The sequence below is a fragment of the Euprymna scolopes genome, chromosome 31 (assembly GCF_053919585.1).
Source record: "Euprymna scolopes isolate OS-2025 chromosome 31, ASM5391958v1, whole genome shotgun sequence".
Lineage (NCBI taxonomy): Eukaryota > Metazoa > Mollusca > Cephalopoda > Sepiida > Sepiolidae > Euprymna > Euprymna scolopes.
The window spans coordinates 45,582,351-45,600,142 of NC_136512.1; the positions used below are offsets into that span (position 1 = coordinate 45,582,351).

The 17,792-nt window shown below is 31.8% G+C and overlaps 1 protein-coding gene across 2 annotated transcripts in view; it reads left to right on the forward strand.

Annotated features, from left to right (window-relative positions):
* LOC145255729 (dual E2 ubiquitin-conjugating enzyme/E3 ubiquitin-protein ligase BIRC6-like) overlaps positions 1-17,792 on the forward strand; it is a 515,468-nt gene that overhangs the window by 85,868 nt on the left and 411,808 nt on the right. For both annotated transcript variants that reach the window (XM_080114338.1, XM_080114339.1), the window contains exons 2-9: positions 2,894-3,081; positions 3,337-3,471; positions 3,742-3,992; positions 5,373-5,501; positions 11,203-11,276; positions 11,566-11,615; positions 12,346-12,441; positions 12,942-13,063. In XM_080114338.1, the coding sequence (XP_079970464.1) occupies positions 2,894-3,081; positions 3,337-3,471; positions 3,742-3,992; positions 5,373-5,501; positions 11,203-11,276; positions 11,566-11,615; positions 12,346-12,441; positions 12,942-13,063 (1,045 nt within the window). The remainder of the gene's footprint in view (positions 1-2,893; positions 3,082-3,336; positions 3,472-3,741; positions 3,993-5,372; positions 5,502-11,202; positions 11,277-11,565; positions 11,616-12,345; positions 12,442-12,941; positions 13,064-17,792) is intronic.

Here is a 17,792-nt window from a genome sequence, read left to right on the forward strand (position 1 = left end):
TGACTAAGTAGATAATTTTTGCTAAAGTGGTTGACAACTTTTTGTTAGATTCAAACAATTTACACATGACTAGAAGACTGATCAGTTTGTACTGAGATGTACATTTTTAAATACTGGACAGACCAATAAACTTTTCTAGGATAGAAAGCATTTCTTCTTTAAGCAATGATTGAGCATAAGCCATTCATGGTTCCCTATCTCTACGGGCTTCGCTGATGGAACCACGAATGGCTTACACTTGTAACAGAAACCACATCAGACCACCGCGCCTGGTTAGCCGTTATACAGGAATGCGGTGAACTTTTTGGATGGAGCCAGCTCAAACAATCCAGGGTGAATGCCGCAACAAGTACAAGTAATGAACAGTTTATAAGTATAGAATTCTTCGTTACAATGAATAGAATGTTGTCAGAATTAGTTGCTTGGTAGCATCTTAGATCCATGAATGTTGCTTAGAATATTGAGTTGTAGGGGGAAATTCTGGAGTTAGATGATCTTTTTGCAAGTGGTGGATTGATGTGGAATCCTTTGTAAAATGTTTGACTGTATTAGATATTAATGATAATGGCTGGTCCATTAATGATGATTGAAACATTTGGCAAGGACCCTGATTGTTATTCTTCGAAACTCATGGGAGCTGAACCTTTGCTCAGCCACTCTAGATTTAACAAATTGAGCATAGGACTCGTTCGTGTTTTTATAATCTTTTTCCAGCTGTTGAGAATTTTAAAAATGGCTTAATTGATAACATCTATTTCATTGAAAGCAATTCAAATAGTGGTTTTTGTGAACAATGGTGACAGCACATTTAAGCTGGCTGTTTGGGCTCTGTTGATATATTTAGAGTATGTAAAACTCCCAAAATCAATAACTCGCCCATCAGATATATCAAAAGCGACATAGTACTCCTTTATTTTGAAAATGGAATTTTAGATGAAAGATGTTCGAATCATCCCTTCAGTAGTGATACTTTAGAAATAATAGAAAGAGTAGACAAACTATTGATTTTTATTTTGAATTTATTTGCATAAGATCAGTTGTTGATGTAGTCAGGAAGAATCCCCCCCCCCCAAAGGGAATCTGATTGTGAACAAAAAATATTTCTTCTTGAATTAATGAGCCTCAGACAACAGGAAATTAATTCATTTCTTTATGGATTTATTTTTGAGGTGAGCTAGTAGGTGTGATGAGTCAGACCGCACCACTCTCTCTCACCCCTTCTGTATCTGAAAATAAATGTATCCATTATTTATACCTTGGTCCCTACTAGAGTATAGCAACATAACCATGCTATTACTGTATAGATTATTGTAGTAAATAAATAATAAAGCAACTTTAAAACAAATTCAAACAAATTTAAAACAAGAATTTTGGCAAAAAAACTGACCCATTAAATTATCACCCCATTAGCCTCCTCTCTCTTTTCGCTAAAATATTTGGGTCCACAATTAATCAAGCTCTACTTCTCTCCGACCAACAATATGGATTTAGGCAAGCCTGTTCTACTGCAGATATCCTAACTGTAATCTCTGAACGTATACACCATACACTGAACAAAGCAGGGGAAAGTAGGGCAGTAGCCCTAAATATATTTAAGGCTTTTGACAGGGTATGGCATAAGTCTTAAGAAAATGAGATCATATGGTATCACTGGGTGAATACTTAACATAATTAAATCCTTCTTAAATAAGAGAAGAATCTAAGTTGTCCTCGATGGTTGTACATCAAAACAATGATATTAATGTGGGTGTCCCTCAGAGGTCGATCCTTGGCCTTATTATTCCTGATATTCATAAATGATCTCCCTGATAAGTGTCTGAGATGGGTCTATAACAGGCATGAGGGGAAAACGAATGAACACATATCTAAGGCAATGACAGAAACCCTAGAGGATGAGTTCCAGTCTGTAGTGGAATAGGAACAAAAATAGATGGCAACTTCAATTCTGCTAAGACTAAGCTTGTTTCCTTTAATTACAAGAAACCTTCTCTACCACCAATAGCTATGGCTAAAGATACCCCTCAGCTTAATGTTCACAGGGAACATGAGTTGGAACAAATACATCTAGGGCATTGCTGCCGCTGCTGCGAGGAAGGTAGGATCTCTCTACCATGCTAGAAAGTTACTTACACCTAAAAGTATCCTGTACCTTTACAGGGCCACCATTCACCCATGTATGGAGTATTGCTGTCACATTTGGGCTGGTGCATCTGTTACTAGTCTCTCACTCTTGGACGGGTTCAAGAGAGTCACCAACTTAATTGGTCCCGAATTGTCAGCCAGGCTTCATCCACTGTCCCATCGATGAAATGTTGCATCCCTCTGCCTATTTTACAAATATTTTAATGGTAGATGCTCCGACGAACTTGTACCTCCTCGACGTAATCCCCCCCCCTCCCTGAAAAAGCCGAGAAGCAACAAAATTCCACCCCCTACACAGTAGAGATCTCCAGATGCCAGAAAACCTTCTACTCTAATAGTTTCTTTCCCAGCTTCCCAGACTTTGGAATTCACTTCCGGATTTCTGATTCTCCAACTGTACTGAAATGCAGAAGTTCAAGTGTAATGTAAACAGTCATCTTGATGCTAAACTCCCTACATAGTGTCCCTGCAATTATGTCCCAGATAGTAGCCCCTTACATCAAAGTAGCACTGTGCCTTGTTAGAGTGAAAATGCGATTTAAAAAAAAAAAAAAATGACAGTAACTCATCATTCGTTTTTTGCATTGTCCTCCATTTACGCAAACACATGTTGAGAAATTCTTTTCTATTCTAACTTTTTTTTATTATTGTTTCGTTCCATCCTGTAGTAATCATGAATTTAGTTCATCTGATGATTTGTTATATTCAACTATTGTATTATTTTTTTAATTTCTTTTCATTACTTTTGTAGCAACTAACACTAAATGCAACAAACTACAATGTATTTATCTACAAGAGAAAGATCGTATGATTATTTGCGAAGGAACGTCTGTATGTGCACGCAAAGACCTCAATGGAGTTTTGCTTCTGGATACAGCATTGCAAACTCCAGTATCCAAAACAGAAGATCTGGTCAAGGTTGAATTATTATTGGCAGAAGTAAGTTATCTTCTATGTGTTCTTCATTATTTAAGTACTAATGTGCATCCTCTGTGAAAAATGAAAAATTATGCTTTATAAGTGTTTGCACTTTCATGTTAACTAAATTTATCCACATATAAATTATCATTTTTGGTAACCTAAAAAAAAATACCCCCTGAACAACAATTTTCCTTTATATAGTAGATAAAGTGACTTTGTTATTGCTAATTGGTTTATCAATAGTTTTACTGTATGACAATATTTCCTTTATAGGCCAATCAATTGTTCAAATCTCTGGCAGCTGCTGAACTTCCAGGCATTGACTATGTTGATGATGTTCTAAAAGAGCTTGACCGAGGCATTGATTCCATGCAAGAACTCACCAAAGCCAATCACAAAACTGCTAAAGTAAGAAAAAAAAAAACGTTTTCTACATTGATTCTTTAGAATGCTTTTTAAAATCATGAAAATATGAAATTATTTTCTTGATATCAAAGATTCTATTATAATGGCTATTTGATTCATTATATTTGCTTTTATTAGAAACGGCAATCTGTCAAATGTGATAATTGGAGATGTTGAAATCATTTTTAGAAAAATGCATTTTTATGAATTTCTTGGATGTTTTGTTGTCTTTCTTCATTCCCTACAATTTTATCCATTGTTTGTCCATTTCAGTGGGCCACTGTGTGCATCCAGCTTCCACATTGTGCATTAAAAACAGTGTGCAGCAATGTGGTTCTTGAGATGAAAAGGCTGAACCAGCATCGGCCAGGTTTGTCCATTGCAGCAGCCATTAGTAATCGTCTCAGTTATCTGTTGCCTAGCTCCCTCCCTGATATTGGTACTGGCCCTGTAGAACGGGGACTGATGTATAGTGAAGCAGCTCGTAGGGAGACTTTTGGAAAGTGGCCACACATGAACTACAAGTAAGTTATGTAAAGAAAACACGTTTTACAATATTATGTTGCCAGATTTCAAACAATTATGTTTGGCATTTTCTTGTTTGTTTTTTTTCCAAATTTCCTAAAATTTAAGGTTTTCAATCTTTAAATCAATATACTACTGAAACTCTGATGTTACTTTCTTGCTTATCATTTACATTCCATTTGCAGTAGTCAGAGAAATGAAATGATGTAAATAATCAAGAGGCAGAAAAGAGAGGATTATTATGGCAATCTATTTTGATGTTCTAATAGATCCATGATTGCATTCAAATGTATAAGAACATTTGATGGTTTCATTGGACTTCTGAAAGAGAAATGAAATGATATAAATAAGGGCTTATAGTGAGAATAAATTAATAAAACTGAAATATTAATTTAAAATGTCAAAAAATAAACTGATCTTTGAGCAAAGAAATAATTTGATTGTCGAAAATAAAGAAACAAGGAAAAGTTTCTTTTTTTAATAAAAAGAAATGATGTCAAAATTATTTGACTAAAATAAAAAATCATCTTTACTTATTTGTTTTCTATTTTTTGACTGGTAGTGAAAAGGGTTCAGGTTATTATAAGCATGTTTTTTGATAGGCTAATAATACAAAATATTAAATTTATATATATATTCATCTCCCACGGCAGGAAGATGTGAGACAAAGGAAAATGGGATTTGAAAAGCTAGTGCTCTAAATGAAGAATGCTTTACACAGCCTCATTGCCATTTCTCAGTAAGAGCACCTTAGGCAACTAGCAATAAACTAGCCCTTTGTTAATGAGAAGGTAACGCCTGGGAGGTTAAACATCCTAGAACTGCACAGGATCATACGTCAACCAACAGAGCAAGCCATTCTGAACAATGGCCTCATCTCTGGTAGCTTTTGCACCAAGAGAACCCCCCCCCCCCCCCGATGCAAAAAGTTTCAGAACCCATGTTTTTAATGTTATTTTTACATATGTTTGAAATAAATAAAAAAAAAAGTTCAAGAACCTCGTGACTTTGATAAAAATATTAACTCAAAGGTGCTAATTAAAATCTTGCAGTTAGTTTGGATCAGCAATTTAATTTACTTTATATAGATTTATTACTTGTAAATAATTTCACAAAATTGCTGAATTTATTCATAGAAAATAGTTTAGTCAACGAATAAGAAAGTACAATAACTGGTATAAATCTAATGGAGATTGAAAATTATATATGATTTCTCATTTGATGCCAACATTAATAACTTGGCATTATATAATCAGATTTTTTATATATTTATTTTATATATTTATTTTATATATTTATTTTATATATTTACTTGCACTTAAAAATTTTGAATAAACCATTGTAAGGAATTTTACTTTTTAAAACTTTATTTTTACTAGATGGGCTCTGCCTGATCCAATGGCACAGGCTGGGTTTTATCATCAACCAAATGCTGTAGGTGATGACAGGGCGATGTGTTTCACATGCAATGTATGTCTTGTGTGCTGGGAACCCACAGATGAACCATGGTAAAGAAATTCTTCATATTTTACTATTTACATTTTTATTTTTTATTGTTATAATCTCTATTAATAAAATTATATTGCCACTTGTGTCTGTACGTCATTTTATTAAATACTAGCAGGACCGGTGGAAGCATGACACCCCCTCCTCCAAAAAAAATTAAACTATGGTTGTTTTTGGTGGAAAATAGTGGGGGGGGGGGGAATCAAATCTTCCACAAATAGCTTTTAAATTAAATTCCAGTTTTGTCATCTTTTTATAACTTGTTAGGTGAAAGTACAGAATAATTACAAAACACCCTCCCTTCTGCATGTGAAGAATGGTTTTTCTAAATAATGCTGTAATAATTGCAGCATTGTAACAAGCATGTATAAGAAAATAAAAACAAAGATAATGTCCTTGAAGTATTGATAATCGGTTAGAAAAAGAAAATTAAATAAAATACTCCATAGAAAGTAAATGTCGTAAAAAAACAAATATATAACAAATAAGTGTTTCTGTAGCCAACAAAATTTATTTCAAAACCTACCTGCATAATAATTTGGCATTTTAACTTATTTGTAAGCGTTTATTCAGTTCTAAAAAGAAAGTGTCGGCATGATAAGTCACAGCTTTGAAGCCTAGGTAATCGGTCAAAAATATAGAATTAAATCAAATCGTCAACAGGAATAGAAAATGCCCCCCAAAAAACAAGTATAGCATCATTCACTAAAAAATAGAAAATTAAATATTGGTACCCGTAAAAGATTAAAAAAAAATTTTTTTTTAGTGGCGTTTGGAGGAGCGGGCAGAGGTCAGTATTTTGTTCATATTTACATTCCCAAACCATACTGTGTTTACATTTTGAGTAATGTCTGTGCAATTAAAGAACAATATGTGTTTGTTTACATTTTATGGTAGTTCCGTCTGCACAAGGAAAGAGTTAGCAATGCATGGTAAAATGCCAATAATTCTCAAACCTTTTGTTAGAGCTCACTGTAGTAAATTGTTAAGGGTTCCAGTATTTAATTTTTAGGTTGTTTAGAAGAATCACATCATGTTTAGAAATTGATTTCATTTTATGTTTGCGCAATTATCCAGTTTCAAGACATGAATATTTTTTTTTTTTTACATGCTGAATTGTTAAAAATAAGTTGCCAGTATTTATGAAACATTAGGATAATTTTAAGGTTACCAGTATTTAATTTTCTGTTTTTGAGCGATTATTATGTTTGTTTTTTTTTTTATTTTATTTTAGCACTATTGTGTAAAGTGTTTTTTTTTTTATGTTAGAATGTATTCTCAGAAGTCACCATGCAAGTATTTTACCACAATCTTTAAAAAGTATATTCCAGTTAAATTTAAGCTTTATAGTTTCTGTTATTAATTTGTTAGGTGTAAGTATGCAATAATTGCAAAACACTATCCCTGTATGTTGTTTACATCTTGACGGCGATGACCACAATGAAAGAAAGGATGTAGAAGATATGTATTGTATCTTGTAATAAATGTATGTTTTAAACCGTCATTAGTTACTTAAAGGGGTGAATGTTTCGTTCGCTGTTGTTATATGTTGAAAAGTTAGTGTCTACAAACTGAAATTGATGCTGTGCAAATCAATATTTGTCCTAGCGACGCCATATGTTCTGAAATTATCTAATTCTGGAATAAGAGAATTAGCGGGCAACCAATCAGAGGCAGCGGACTTTCCTGAAGGAGACATTATTATTTTTTTATTCTACTACAGAAAAGATAATTGTATATCTATGTATGAGCCAGTTATGAACAGTGTAAGCATAGAATCTTGGGAATGCGTAGACTTGCTCACGGTGTTGACTGGTTGCGGTGGTAGGACTAAATAGTTAGAGGGGAAAAATAGATACCCCTTCCTCTAACGTTATTGTGATGGCGTTGCTCCTAGGATTTAATGTATTTTATTATCATGACTGAATGTGTCTAAAATGGTGTTTAAAAGCTACATAAAATAGTGACTATTAGCCTAGATATATTGAATTTGTATGTGGCATATGTTGTTGCAAACCTATGATACTTTGGTCCAGAGGGGAATTTCTGCAGTCATTTTATTATATATGGAGATTTATTCAATATTCAAAAATACAAAATTGTGTAAAGTACTAAAACATAATTTAAAAAATGATTTAAAAAAAGCATTTACAAAATCCATCTCACATGATAGATTTCTTTGTAGAGTTCTGCTATTTTAATCTTTTGTTAATAGTTAAAAAAAAAATTAATTTGTAACCCCTTGAAATAATATCAAATAAAAAGTCATTTAAACTGACTTTTTGAATTCTCAAATCTTCATGCATTAAGTTTTGGCAACTACTTATATCCAATAATTTTATAGAGATTTAAACAATGTTAGCATAACAAAATTAGTTATAGTTCTCCAAAGATTGGGTTTCAATGATCAAACAATGCCATAATGATTAACTTAATTTTCAAAATCCCATTAAAAAAATTAAATAAAAATGAAGATACTGGGTATTTAGAGAAAAATAAATAGGTGCATAATTTTTTTGTAAGTGATCTGAATGCTGGAGAAAAAAAAAATAAGCAATTGTAAATATCTTGAGTAAAACCTTAAATGGTCATTCTACTTGTACGCAATAATTTTAGTCTGGCTCCAAAATTTTAATCAGGGTTAAATGTATATAATACAGAAAAAAAATGTTATATTTAAAACATTTAGTGTGATTGACAATATGTCAACTGAGGGTTAGGGTGAGATTACAAAACATATTTGGCTTATAAGGTATAAATTTAAAAAAAAACACAAAAAAACCTGTTGTAAATTATGGCCAGTAAAAACTCTTGGCATAGAAACTAGATTATTTTGTATATTAAAATATGTATAAATATGGTGAAAACCATGACAATTTGAATTGTAAAAAGATTCTAAAAATTGGATGTCACAAGTTTTTAGATGTTTAATTGAATCCTTTAAATCTTTCTAAGGTACAATCACATTGATACACTGGTTCTCGCCAGATCACTAAAGTTAAGCAACAATGAACCTGGCCAATATCAGGTGGGTGAACATATGGGAAGGCTAGGTGCTGTATATACTGTGCCAAGTCATAGAAATTTCCAGATTGATATCTGGGGATATGTTTAACTCTCTAAGGGAGATGCATCCCGAATGAAGAGAGAAAGTAGTGGGAAACTACTTTCTTTACTTGTTTTCCCAAGATTAGCATAGCTCTACAATTAAACCAGTAGGGTCATTAATGATGATGAAATCTTTAAACAAATATAATTATAGACAAGACGGAGGCAATTTGATCATTCAGCTAAAATAAATTTTGGTATTTCTTTACTAAATTGAATTACCAGTAGGTTGAGAGATGATAGCCAGTTTGTGTGCAAGAAGTGTAAGACAATAGAGATGGATGAGAATTCAGATGTGGAGAAAGAATATTTGAAGGGTGATGCTATTGAAGTTGTTTACAACATGATTACTTTGGTGACATCATTGGAACACTGAGTTATTGGTAGCAAAAGGAACATTTGATATTACTAATAAGCAGAGAGTTACTAAGGGTGTAATGTATGGAAGTGAAATCTAGCAAGTGAGTGTTGAAGATAGATTTTACGTGGAGAGAAATGATATGAGAATATGGTGGATATATGAAATGAGTTTTAAGGACAGATTTCAATCTTATGACTTCAGACGAAGATTAAAATCAATATATAGTAAAATGTGTGCAGAACAGGAGACTTTGTTGGTTTGGTTGCATTGAAAGAATGAATGAGAGTTCTTGGTTTAGTAGATGTAGAACAGTTGAGATAGCAAAAAAGTTCACAGAAAATATTGGATAACACAAGGAAGTATTTGACAAAAAGGATAAAGATCTGAACTTTACAATTAAACTACCCAACTATATCGTAGAAAATGATGGTTCAGCTTCAATCAGAATGGAAGACACAAGCTAGACAACTGTCAAACACCTGAAAGTAACTCGATACTTGGATAGAGCAACGGAGGTTCGATGCTTCTGCTTCTGAATATACTGTTCATGTAGCCCTGACATATTCTTAGTGCTGGAATCACTAAAGAAGAAGACTCCATTTACTAAATTATCTCCTTTCAAAATTAAAAAAAATAAAGCATAAAGACATTTTTCCAAAATGTCTGCGTTTGCATTTAACATTAAATAACCCGAGAAGGGTTGATATGCCATAAAACAACACAGACAACCAATATATCAACATTCTGATATTAATAATTATTAATATTAATTGTTTACAGAATGTAATATATGAATATTCTGATAGTTTACAAAAGACGATATATAAATGTTATGATACAATCAATAATTTATCAAATGTTATATACCAATATTCTGATATTAATAATTGTTTATCAAATGCAATATTCTGATACCATTAAGTTTACAAAAGACAATATATAAATGTTATGATACAAACAATAATTTACCAAATGTTATATATAGACAAAAACAACTTGAAGCATAAAAACTTTTTTCGTAAATGACTGCATTCAGCATTAAATGACCCGAAGAGAGTTCATATGCCATAAAACAAAACAATCAATTACAACTTTGATTCCAACAAATCCCAGTACTTTTAGATTATGTTTGGTACAAACCTCCAAAATGGTTTATAAAGGTTCACAGCTTATCTTCTTCAGTCATGATGTTTCTTTCAAAGTCATATATAAAAGTGAAAATACTTACAAAACTGCAATTTTTAATGATGGGACATAGTTTTTTATGTGCTTGAAAACATAATTGCAATTTGTTCAAAATTTCCTTTAATTTGATATGCTACAAACCATATTTTATTAATACTTTCTATGAATCCTGTCCTAGTGTCCATCTTGGATTTTCCAGTCATCATCTAGGATATTTCATGGTGTGATAATGACAAATGATAATGTCCATCAGAATAATACTTCATGAAGCCTCACCAAACATTTTTTGCTGTTTTTACAATGCTTCTACTTAGTCGATAAAATGAAACTTAAATATGCTAATTAGTATGCTAATTACTCTGTAAGTTACAAAGTGAGATGGTCATAAAGCCATCTTAATCTTCAAGGTGTTGTGATAATTTGTTAAAATTTCATCATAATTTCTTAAAAGATATGGAGATACAGCCTTTTAAAGATGGGTTAGTCTGTAAATTGGGCAAATTTCCTACCATTTTCATTCACAAGCTTATATGCATTTGAATAGGATTAACTTAAGGCAAAATGTCCAGTGAACCATACATTTTCCAATACTTCAATTGGTCATAACTTCAATTTTAATGAACCAATATGAAAATTCTAAAGATCACATTTCTCTTTTTTTTTATGCTCTTTTCAATAATGCTTTATTTGAGTTTCTTGAATGTAAAGAAAAAAATGGTCTGGAATTGCTAATCTAACTACTGTTAAATAGTTTTTAAACTGATATTCAATCAGTTCATGAACGGATTGCGTGAAAAACATTAAAAACTTTTAGATGAAATTTTCAAAAGAATCTGCATTTACTGGAACTTATGAAATTGGTAAAAGGAAAAGCAGAAAAACTGAAAACATTTTTTCTTAAAAAAAATTGCTAAAGGAAACTAAAAATAGTTTACTTTAGCATGTTATTTAAAAGAAATTACTGTTGAAAAGACTAGCATAAAAATGTGATTATCATAAATAATGTATTCAGTTCTTGATTGGAAATGTTGGTTATTTTTTATTTTTAGGTCTGAGCATGAAAGGCACTCCACCTCTTGTCCTTTTGTAAAAGGAGAATACACACAAAATGTACCATTATTGGGTAGGTTCCATCTTATTAGCATTTAAAAAAAAAATAAAAAAATTCTAACAATTTATTTAGGCTTAAATTAATTGTTAAAATATATTTTATTCTCTTAAATGCCTATATCATTTTTTTTTTTTTCCGTAAATATTAGAAAATAATTATTGGAGTTTTAATTTTTTACTCATGGCAATCATTGATCACTGTAAAAAAAAATAAAATAAAAAAGCTCTTAATTTACAAATAATATGTAAAAAAGGTGAATCCCTCATCTTAAATATAACTTCCCTTTTTTTTTTTTTGTCAGTAACATATGGCACACAACCAGCATTATTACATGGAGAACCAACAGATAAAGTAAGTACTTTTGAATATAATCTTAATTGAATATTGAATATAAAATTTCAGTTTTAAAATCAGTTAGCATTATTATCTTATAATTCCATTTCATTATAATGGAGATTGTCTGAAACTGAAACTATGTAACCACTAAAGTTACAAAGTTCTTTTTTTTTACTCAGATAAAAAATTTCATTCACCCAGAAATGATGTCATATTATTTTTTATTAATCAACCTTAATACCCAATTCAATTAACATTGATTTTTTTTCTTTTATAAAGCTGAATTTAATAAGTGATGAGGATTAATAATTTCTAATTATTTGTTTATAATTTTAATTTTGTGGATAAATCTTTAAATAAAACAAAGTGTATTATTTTTTTACAATAAAATAAACAACTCTATTCTTGCACAAATTGAATAAAGTTAGTGTTATTTTTAAAGTCTTTTTTGTTATAGTGATTATAAAAATAAAATTTTCACAGTTAAACTTACCCCCACTTATTATAATCTGAAAATGTGTTTAGCTGATAGTTATTCAGTGAATATTTACTAAATATTCTTAACAAAAATTTTATTTTAATTTTCTTAATAGAAATCTATTTTTCATCCAGTACATTTCATTCTTAATGAATGTAAATATAATTAATGTAAACTTAAAAATTTGAACTTTTCTTTTGAAAACCATAAAATTATTTTTGTTTTGTGTTTATATATATATATATATAATTTTATTATTATTATTAGATTGAATGTATAAGCACATCTACCAGTAAGAATTTCTTTGCCACGTCCACAATCAATGGAAATATTGTGATATGGAGTATAGCCCGGCTTCTTAAGGTAACTTAATTTCTTTTCGATATGTATTCATATTTCCTTTTCTGCAACTTGCACTATTTTTCTGCTTAAATAATAAAAAGAGCTTTTAAACTCTGTAAGATTTGTATTGTATTAAACTTATATTATAAAATTATGAGGGTTGTTCCAAAAGCAAAGCCTCCTATTTTTTTTTTTCCTACCTTAAAAAGTTGAAGACTTTTTGTGCTCCAGAATTTATTTTTCTACATAGTCACCACCATTCTGAATGCACTTTTGCCAGGAATTTAATGACACATCTCTGCTTCTGATGCATGTTCATAACAGGGGTTGCTTTCTTAGTCTCACACTGTCAATATCTGCAACAGAAATGAAACTTTCAGGTCATAAACATTCAATGCAATTTGCAATTCTCAGGCAGAATAAAAACAATAGGAGGCATTACTTTTGGAACGCCTCTTGTAGCTTTACTATTCTTACTAATGTGCGTTTACATAAGTTTATTTTTATTTATTTTTTTTTAGAAACATTGCCAATTTAATTTGGACCCTACAGAAGCTGTGGTAGCATCTAAAACAGGAGTACAGTTTGAGATGGAACCAATTTCACTTGACATGGATGAAATGGACAGTAGACCAGAATACAGGTGAATCTTTTCTTATAAGAAAAAAATTAGATATTCATAATGCTGATGATTCTGGTTGAAAATGTTTTTTTTATTAAAAATTAAAAAATTCATTTTAATGAAACCTAAATTTTTTTTCTGTAATTTATCGAATTTAGCTTTGAATCTAATTTCAAGTGTTACTGCCAATTACTTTATGAACAAAGACACAAAATTGCTTCATTAAGTACAGAAACATGTTTTGCAATAATTTTGTTTAAGACTGCTTGAGTCGATATAAAATTTTACTCGTCATAGATTTGTTATATTGTTATTTTTAGTCAGTAAGAAATATATGCTGAAGATAATTGTTCTGGGGTAGTTATTATCCCTATATCTATGATAGTATGGATTCCTCTGGCACTATGTAAACTAGACATTTCTGCCGCCGAGGAGAGAGCACACAAGTAGTTTAACTGCTCATAGTAAACACCAGGACTATTTCACCTTAATATTGTGAGCCCCTAACAGGCCACAACATTGGCAACATATGGATTTGAATAAAGAACCCACAATGATCTCCTTTTGATAAATGACCAATTTCTATTGAACAAACTCATATTTTTCTACCTTCTTTGAAAAAGTAAAGATTGGTTCCACAAAGTTTTTTCAACGACTAAAAACCTAACTTTTGGTTTATGCAAGTCATGTAAAGTTTTCAAATTTGAAATAAAACATTTTTATTGCGCTAGAATTTTTTTCTTATCCAAAAGCTTTTATTTTTGGACCGTTTGTTGAAAGTGAATATTTTTGGTTTTAACACACAAACAAGCAAAACGGAAAAGAAAAAAAAAAGAAACTAGCTTTTTTCCTGTGGGCTGACTTAAAAATTAAGATATTTGCACAAGCTTTTGCTTGTGCAAATATCTTAATTTTTCCCTTTTTGCTAGAAACCATTTTCATTTTATAGTATATCTTGAAAAGAAATTTTATTGCTGTGACCTACAAATTTCTCTATCGATAATCTACATGATTTTTGTTTTCTTGGTAAAACGAACTCTATGGAGGATCGAAACCGCATTCACTCTATTACAAGAATTCAGAACAACGTGAATATTTGACTGGATTTTTGCTACAAAAAAATATTCGTTTTATTATTCAAAATTCTTCTGGACTCTTTGTATTTTTTTTTCTTCTCAAGAGAGTTAAAATAAATTCTCAATTATCTTTTGTTCTCTGGAAAATTGAAAAATTTTTTCTGTTAAAACCACATGTATGTGACTTTAATTCATAAATATTGATTTGGCATATCTTCTCCGTAAAGTTGCGTTTTTTCTGGTTAGCATTTTTTAGTTTCTGAGACACATTCGTCTTGTGAGTTTATTTATTTTTCAAAATGGAAGAGCTTTCAAGGTAATTAGTTGAAATGATATGTTTACAGCAGATTCAGACTTTGGAATTACAGAAACAAAGATAAAAAAAAAAAGAAAAAGTAAAATGGAAAGAGAAGCAGAAAGAAAGAAGAGGAAAGAAGGCAATTCAGCAAAAAAAAAATACTGGAAATGCAGACACGGGTAAAAAAGAAATTTGAATTACTAACTAAAGTAATAGCCAAGAAAAACGGCAACAAATCAGACCAGAATGTTTTTTCCTGATCTGCGATCTGGTCAGCATTAGAAACACTTCACTATCGTCTTGAAGAGGAGTGAACTTTTGAAGCCTATTTTTGTAGATTTGGTGACGCATTCAGGATTGATTGGCAAGTCATGGAGTGAGCAGATGAAAGTTTGTCTTTTATTACAAAAACTGTGAGCTGCGGAGCATAATAAGTTTGTGGACTACATCATCCCTAAACAGACAAGCAAATTGTCCTTCGACAAGACAGTGACCTCTTTGGTGGAATTATACTGTCCAAAAATCAGCTTATTCCATAAAAGATGGAGATACATCAACCTGACATGCAAAGAAGACCAAGATTACACAACATTTGCTTCAGTCGTAAATAAACACTGTGACGACTTTGGACTATCCTCATTGATGGTTGACAATTTGAAAGTCCTGATTTTCATTCAAAGCTTAGTGTCGACCAAGGACACTGAACTCAGATGCCGGGCACTAAACATTTGGAAAAAGAACCAAATATAAACCCTTCAACAATTGGAGAAGCAAGACTCCAAAAATAAAGAAGAGGCAGGTATAGCACACATTAGAAAGGTATGAATTAACAAAAAATCTTACCTTCCACACAATCAAATGAAAGCCAAACATAATCCTCCGGAAAAATCCCAAAATTAGCCTGACTTACCTTATTATCCATGTCAAGGATGTGGAAAACTCTACTGACAGAAGGATTGTCCATACTGGTCCCAAAAATGTGATTGATGCAGATGCAATTTACTCAAAGCCTTATATTGATCTTCATTAATGAACTCCCAAATCAAATTCTTAGATCATTTGTAGAAATTTATGCAGACGACACCACAATCTATGAAAACACTTCAAAGGCCGCCAATGACCAAGATCTTTGTGATTCTCTCTCTTCTGATCTTGAGCATGTGGTGCAATGAGAAAAAAGGTTGCTGGTTAATTGTAATGCACCTAAAACCAAGCTTCTCTCTTTTCATCATAATCACTCTGATTCCCATTATGCCCCAATATAAATGGCTCTTGGCAAGCTTCTGGCACTGACCTTCATTCTTGATCTAAAATGGAACACCTACATCAAATCTGTTGCGAAGATTGCTGGAAAAATGGTTGGATCATTCTACCTCTTAAGTGGGTATCTTACTGCTGATGCAGTCCTCTATCTGTATAAGAGCCAAATATGTCCTAAAATGGAGTACTGTTGCAACATCTGTGCAGGAGCTGCTTGGTGCGCCTATCCTGCCTTGACAGTTCAAAACCGGCTTTGACACCAAGTAGATGATGCCCTTTTCTCTTCCCTGCACTCTCTTTCCCACACAGATGTTGTGAGCCTGTCCCTGCTCTGGTGTTATTTTCATCACAAGTGCTCATTTGAGCTCCATTCTATGTTCCTCTCCTTTGCCAAACTTTCACGAAAACACTTAATTAGCTACAGCCACTATCAACAATTTCCCTCACTCTTTATCTGTGCCTAAATCTAAACGCAGATTCCATGAACAAAACTTTTCTTGTAGAACTGCCTGCCTGTGGAACACTGTTCCACTGGCCTGCTTAATGGTCGACTATAATATGGTAGCTTTCAAGTCCAATGTAAACAAGTTTTCGTTGAGCCGTCCCCTTAAATAATCAAATTCTACCCAACTCATGCCATTAAGGATTACTACACTACCACTTTACAATTCTTAACCCTTATCCTCGAGTGGCCTCTGGGCCTTGATAAAAAAGTGTGTGTGTAATATATATATATATATATATATATATATATATATATATATAAATAAATATGAATCTACACCAGGAAAGAATTATTCTGAGCAGAGTTTATGCATATAGTAAAACATTACAGATGAAAGTTTTATCTTGGCAGTACGCTATGAAGTTTAGATGATGAATTAGATATTTCAATTTTTCAATTTTGTCCAAGATGAAGTGGAGATGTAAAAACTTAATAATAAAAAAGAATTTGGAAAAAATCTCATCGATCATGAGAAAATCTGGAGATTATGGCAAGAAGTTTGACATCATTCTATCAGTCTGGGATTTCAAACTGAATGTGTAAGAGTTTATTGCACTAATGAGAGACAAAAACTTTTATACATTTGTAACTTCTTTGGCGACTTCTAAGACTATGGTTTGAGTGATGTTTTTTTACATGCAGACAGTGGAAAAGGATTTACTTCAATTGGAGGTTTTAAATATTATATAATGTCCAAACTGAACAATAAAGCTATGTCCTTTGCAATAGGTTTGCATGTTTGCCATATTTCTACCCGAGAATATCATTGATAGGGTTAAAAAGAAGCATTCGCTTAGCACATGTTTAATATATATACAGGGTGTCCATAAAGTTCGTGTGCACTTTAAAAAATTTATAACTTTATTTATATTTGCGATAGAAATAATCTGTAAAAAATGTTATGAAGTTTCATGTATCTAGTTTTAAGTATAGTTATTGAATAATTTTTCACCGCAAAATTCGTAACAATTTTTAGCTAAGTAAAAAAATAAGTAAAAAATATTTTTTGTTTTTCAGAATTAATTTGATCCCATGGCTTCAATTGAGGAAAAAGTAAAATGTGTCCTTTGGTTGGCTGAATTGAAATCTACTATTGCTGTACAAAGAAAGTTTAGAATTGAATACAATAAAAAAGCGCCTCATAGGAACACCATTGTTAAATGGATTAAAAAATTTAAAGAGACAGGCTCTGTCCATGATGAACCACGGTCTAGAAGGCCATGTGTCAGTGACGAAAGTGTTGCTTCCATAGAAGAATCCTTTACTGCAAGTCCAAGAAAGTCTGTAAGACAGGCATCATTGGAGCTCGAGCTGCCAAAGTCTACTGTGCATAAGATTCTGCGGGCAAAACTTCATATGAAAGCTTACAAAATTCAATTACATCAACAGTTGTTAGAAGAGGATTATTATGCACGGCTAACTTTCTGTCACCAGTTCAATGAAAAACTTTGCAATGATGATGCATTTGTGAGTAATTTACTGTTTTCTGATGAAGCAACATTTCATATTAGTGGCAAGGTCAAAGTCATAATTGCCGAATTTGGGGAACTGAAAACCCAAATGAAACTGTTGAACATGAAAGGGACTCTCTTAAAGTTAATGTGTGGTGTG